General features: G+C 31.4%; 1 protein-coding gene across 1 annotated transcript; it reads right to left on the reverse strand.

Annotated features, from left to right (window-relative positions):
* Positions 1-230: 230 nt before the first annotated feature.
* LOC128173096 (nectin-1-like) lies at positions 231-4,246 on the reverse strand. Its single transcript, XM_052838821.1, has 6 exons — positions 4,041-4,246; positions 3,062-3,442; positions 2,504-2,833; positions 1,655-2,120; positions 1,299-1,355; positions 231-827 (listed from the first exon to the last, which is right to left on the reverse strand). The coding sequence occupies exons 1-6, from the start codon at positions 4,096-4,098 to the stop codon at positions 332-334; spliced, it is 1,788 nt and encodes a 595-aa protein (XP_052694781.1). The 5' UTR covers positions 4,099-4,246; the 3' UTR covers positions 231-331.
* Positions 4,247-6,207: the final 1,961 nt, after the last annotated feature.

A 6,207-nucleotide genomic window follows, 5' to 3' on the forward strand; every position in this document is an offset into this window, starting at 1 on the left:
AGATAAACAATGTTAATTTTTTTTTGCTTGTTGGCAATTCTCGGAAATGGTTAACTCCGACATGTTTTATTTATTTTTGTGATTTCAAAACTTTTAAATTAAAAAGTAAAAATTGTCGGTGTTTTACATTTGGGACACATAAATTTCGTAAAAATAAAACAACTGTAAATATAAAATAAGGCACGGAGAAAAACTGATTATTTATTTACAAATTGCATTGGTATGATCTGTCATTATGCTTTAATGACGTTGATAAAACAATTACCAAATAATACAATATAGTTACATCTGTATAAAACGCACTTCCTGTCCTCTCAAACCTAGTTAAAAATCACGATACATTGTCAATTGATGTATATTCACCAGTTTCCGGTTTGTGAGATTGTAACGATCCGTGTTCCCCAGTTTCTGGTCGCTGAGACTGTAACGATGTATATTCATCAGTTTCTGGTCGCTGAGATTGTAACGATGTATATACCCCAGTTTCTGGTTTGTGAGATTGTAACGATGTATATAACCCAGTTTCCGGTTGATGAGATTGTAACGATGTATATACCCCAGTTTCTGGCTTGTGAAATTGTAACGATGTATAAACCCCAGTTTCCGGTTGGTGAGATTGTAACGATGTGTATGCCGCAGTTTCTGGCTGGTTAGATTGTAACGATGTATATGCCCCAGTTTCTGGCTGGTGGGATTGTAACGATGTATAAACCCCAGTTTCCGGGTGGTGAGATTGTAACGATGTGTATACCCCAGTTTCCGGTTGGTGAGATGGTAACGTTGTATATACACCAGTTTCCGCTTGGTGAGATTGTAATGCTGAATATCTGAAATGAAACATAAATATACTAACTATAGGTTATCTATTTCTTTTCCGACTTTTTTAAAAAAACTACATCAAACTTACATCATTATAGGTTAGATATATGGACACTTATGAAGAAAAATAAATTGAGGCTTATGGTTTTTGTGCGAGAACAAACACTTTAGGTTACATTTCGAAAATAAAAATATTTCGCAACAAGAAAATGCTTAAGCATGGAGATGATTGCTCATTTCTAGAACTGAAGTTCAGTGTTTCCTTGTTGTAAGCATAGGACGGTGGCTGAAAATATCAAAGTGCTTACATGTAACCTGTATGTTTTATTGGTATTTTAGTCTATAAATAATTCATTACTAAATTACAAACCATATCTTAACCACTCATAATCACACAGTTCTGGTTTGAAGTTCCAAGCGGGTAAAATCCCAGTCGCAATATTTAATAATCATTTATAAATCGATATGCTTAGACTTACACGTGCGTGTTGGCAATTTCTGCGTGTGCCTGGTACCCCCCGTCGTCTTGTGAGGCACTAGAGAAAGAAAGGAAACGTTTGATTGTAAAATAAAACAGTTTCTTTCTATTTGTCTTATATAACACTCAGATAACACATTTAAAACAATTGTTGTATAAAAAGTACTTCATTTCGGGACGGAACTTGTTTTGATTATACTAGATAGCAGATCAAAGAGCACTCTATTGTTGTTTAATTATGAATTGCCTTATACACATCCTGTTAGCTTTAAAATTGATAAGTTTTTATAAGTTTAAAATTCAGCTGGGTAAATAAATGGGTGTTTGTACCTTTGTGTTTTGCACTTTGGTTTTTACCTTTTATTCTTGATCAAAACGATCGAAGCAACCGCAAATGAAACACTAATGAGAATAAACACAATTGCAATAGGAACCCATTTGTTGGTGACACACTCAGTCTTTCCATCATATTGCTGACATACCGTGATATATCCGCACTGATTGCATCCCTGGTTGCTAATCTCAGAATGACTTACATATATAGAAACAGAGGAGGTCACGTTCGCAGAATTTAGTCTAGCTGCATTGGTTGCCATGCAACTGTAAGTCCCAGAATCGGTAGTTTTAAGTGTATCGAACACTAGCTTTGAAATATCAGGAGACTTTTTTATCACGGTTTCTAAGGATTTGTTTTGAGGCTGAAATTTCCAGGTGAAAACGGGTGGCGGGTTACTATCAGTAATACACTGGATTGTGAGGTAATCTCCAACAAAATAGAGAGACTTGAGAGGAGTCAAAGTTATTACAGGCTTATCAGGCACATCTGTAATTGAAAAATAAATTATCAACCGTTATCAACATATGCGAAAGAAAGAAATGGATTTATTTCCTTGATAAAAAGATTAAAAATTACAATTCCCTCTCGTTGAAATTTTGATTTAAATAATTGGTTTTTAATCAACTTTTATTCGTCAGTTCTTCTCATTCACAGTTCATACTAGTAGTTCAACAGTTGATTTAGATCGCTAAAACGTAGACAATTCTTGCAAATATATGATTTTTATTCAGCCTCAGCTCAAAAATCTTATGTTGTGTGTTTTTTTACTTAAAAATTGATTTTCCGTTAATTTTTAAACAAAACTTACCGTATACCAATAGTAAACAATAAATTTATGAAATATGATTAAAAAATGTAACTATACAGACAAAGCACAGAGATCTTTAAGGAATCCTTGTATGGTCCAGGGCCTTGGGTCATGTTGTTTTGCGATGAACATCGAAATAGAGCTCCATTGTCGACTCTCGTTACAGTGTAAGTAATGTGGACATCTATAAATTCTGTACATTTTCCTGTTTCATTTGTTGTAGCTTCGGATTCGTGTAACAATACAGGTGTATCATTGTATTGAGATATTTTCCAGATCTTAATATTTCCCAACGGACTTCCGACATTAGCACTACATAATATACTAATAGACTGTTTCTCATCTAGTTCGTTTGGAAACAACTGAAACTTCTCAGGTTCTTTTGGATTGGCTAAAACAATCAAGAGTATATGCACTGATAAATATGCTCTTTATCTCATATGGAAAAAAAGCCCACTGATAACAATATTTATTGATGGAACAAATCAAAATTGTTTTTTCAAAGAATTTTATTGTAAATTAAAATGACAATGAATAATTATTTATATTTTAAAGAGTTAATCCTGTACGAAAATGAGTTAATAGAACTGTTTTTTATTGATAAAAAAGGTGTAGTTACATTTTAATTTTACAACAGAGCCACTGGTTTGTTCTTTTACTGAATTCTCGGAGTAGTATTCTATCCAGCATCGGTAAACTCCTTGGTCACTACAGATAGGGTCCTTTATAATCATTACAGCAGAACGCGAGATGTTTGGTGCAATAAGCTCTGTCCTGTTGTTGTAAAAAGGCTGCATTTCATAGGGAATGTAAGGCCGATAGCCACCAGGAGGCGAAAACAGCGCTATATTTCTAAATACATCGCCTATCAGTTTCTGCCATTTGATGGTTCTGTAAGCGATGTATTCAGTGTTTATTTTAAAATAGGTACAGTTAAGAATAATGCTATCGCCATCCTCAAAAATTACGTTCTTAGTCTTCAGAGTAAGTGATGAGATACCTAATGAAAACCAGAAATGCAAGAATAAAATAGTTTTCATTTTATAGTAAAAGCATTCCGATATCAGAAATATGTTAATTCAAAAACAAAATATTGATTTGTACATTGAGTGATCTTTTCTTATTTATGACATTAAAAATTTAGAGTCAAAAATTAAAGAAAAACGTAAATTAAATGGCTTTATCAAATCTAAAGCTATTTAAAACATACCCAACAGTGTATGCATAATAGGTTCAATATTTTATAATACATTCATGAAAAATGAGATTTGCTTATTGCTGGCGCTCTCGCTTTAACTCTCCAGCCAGCAGGAAGATTAAACTCTGAATTTAGTTAAGGAATAAAGACTCATTATTTGAGTATTATGAGATGATACTTTCGGTCAGGACGTGTTCAAATCCAATGAAGCTCCTAGGGCGTTATAATACGACGCAAAGTGCCCCAATAATACCTCATTTGAATTTGTTGGATTGTAAGGTTCAAAATCGATTCGTAGTGTTATCAAAGACAAAGACACTGGAATATGTAACTGTATACACAGAAAACATTTAAAAACAGGTTGTTCTTTAAAAAAGGTGGAAATTGACTAAAAACTTACTAGTTATGAAAACAAAACCTGTCAGTAACGATCCAATGCTGTTCAAACTTATCTGCATGTTTAAAAATTACGAACACAAACATTAAATCAAATATGATTTCGATTACAATCATTCGCATAAAATCCACAAAAAAAATCTCCAAGAAAAAAAAACTTTCCTTGTTACAACTCTTAAGAACATTATTTTGAAGTACGTAATAAACAAATAGAGAATTGGTTGTATAAACTTAAAGTTATTATTAAAAACTGAAATATGAGTTAAAAGGAATAAATTATGCTCGCATTTACTTCCTCTTTTTGATGTGTTATTTTGATGAATGCATATTTATTTTATTACTTACTTGTTTCCTTATTTCAAGGACGTATGACATGAAAACGATCTTTTGCAGAAGAATTGCAACAATTTTTTTTTTATCAAACTTCAAATAAGAGAGCACAGCTAATAGACTGGCAGAAGTAAATATCCAAGAAGAACAGAAAGCTTCTATGCGTTACACGATGAAGTCGATGCACATTTGCTACAGTAAATATGATCATTGAAGCAACATTTTTTACTAAATTAATATACAAATAAACATAAAGTTTAAGTACATGTTTTAACATATTCTTTAATTTCGTTGCGTTAAGGACGACAGCTGTAAATGCTTTTTTGTTCGAAAAACTTAGAGAACTGTGCTATTTTTAATCTTTTTGCTGAAATCATAGAAATATTACATTCAAATGACTAAAAATGCAATATTCAGTAATTCTGTACATACGCGTGTTAAAGATTAAAAATTGTATTTTATATAAGTTTGAAACTAACATCTCACTTTTGGGACATTTATTGATAAAAAAGACACAGGATTTTTTTTTTGACGTGAACTAACACGTGAAATTGACATAGATTTAAAACTTTTACGGTTTGAAGTTGTACTTTCATGGTCAGTGCGAGACAAATAGGTATTTCTGATCTGATAATTTACTGATGACGTTCGTGATATATTGGAGAATAAAGTCCAAGGCATCTTTTTGATCTCGGCAATAACAGTAGTAGAATCAATACATAATGCCACATAAAATTAAAAAGAATTTACTTTTAACTTTTAACGGAAGAGTTATACAATATATATGACATGAGTCAAATATGGCCCTGTTATTGGCTCTTTTTAAAAGTATTTCAGGTACATTTTCCCTTATGTAAATTTTTAGTAGAGTTTATATAATTCATATTTAACACCTATTTATTCACACTTTTTGGCAGTATATGGCGTCAGAAGTAACAATGTTTTGAAATTTAATGAGAATCAGTCAAAAACTGTTGGAAATCCTTTTCATCCTTTTCAAAGGTAAAATATAGAACAAGACTTTGAACAAGGAAAATAATGTCACTTTTATAAAAGTTTTGGATAAAAACATCGTCAATTAAATTTTTTTTGTTTAATTGCTCTATGTTTTCTGAAAGAAATATATGACTAAAAGCAAGCTTTTTATGTTTACAATGCCAAAACGGCGGCAACTGTTAAGTTTCCAATGTCACACATGCACTCCAAAACTGTGGCGATTTCGATCAAAATGAAAATTATGAAAAAATGACATATTTATCAGTACAAAGGAAATTAAGAATTTCAATTAAGTGATGATGTTCATTTCTCGACACTAATCATGTTTGATCCTTTTAAAAAATGACAGAGTAAAATGCATACAAGCTAACTCAAATTCAGAAATATGAAATAAAGCGGTTGTTTAAATAAAATATAAAGCATGGGTGGTATAAAATGGATGTTTTCTTAACGATTAATGATGGGTTGAATGTAAGGGCACATTTTATTATCAATTTAGTAATTTAATTTTAAAATATTAAGTTCTGATGAGGAAAAAGTTAATATAAACAACGATTTTATCATTCAATTTTGTTGTCAGATTTTTCTCATTTGAATTCATGTATCAAATCTTCAACCAAAACCATGGAGATTGGTGTTCCGTAGAATAAACTGTTTACCTAGGAAAGAAAAAAAAATGATAACAAAACCCCGAAAAAATATCAACAATCTTTTTTTTATTTTCAGAAACATTGTCTTTCAATTTTCGTCTCAACGAAACATATTCCTTAAATTAAATTTCAATGAATATTGCAAATTGATTAGATCAAAGTATCTCGTGACAATGGATAGGAATAAAAAACTAT

The sequence above is a fragment of the Crassostrea angulata genome, chromosome 2, assembly GCF_025612915.1.
Source record: "Crassostrea angulata isolate pt1a10 chromosome 2, ASM2561291v2, whole genome shotgun sequence".
NCBI lineage: Eukaryota > Metazoa > Mollusca > Bivalvia > Ostreida > Ostreidae > Magallana > Magallana angulata.

Bases quoted from the DNA above. Each gene is read 5' to 3' on its own strand.
- LOC128173096 (XM_052838821.1), bottom strand. From the start codon at position 4,098: ATGCAGATAAGTTTGAACAGCATTGGATCGTTACTGACAGGTTTTGTT. The intron at 2,121-2,503 runs GTCTGTATAGTT...TTTCAATTACAG, and splicing joins CTTAAAGATCTCTGTGCTTT to ATGTGCCTGATAAGCCTGTA. The intron at 828-1,298 runs GTAAGTCTAAGC...GTTTCATTTCAG, and splicing joins GAAATTGCCAACACGCACGT to ATATTCAGCATTACAATCTC.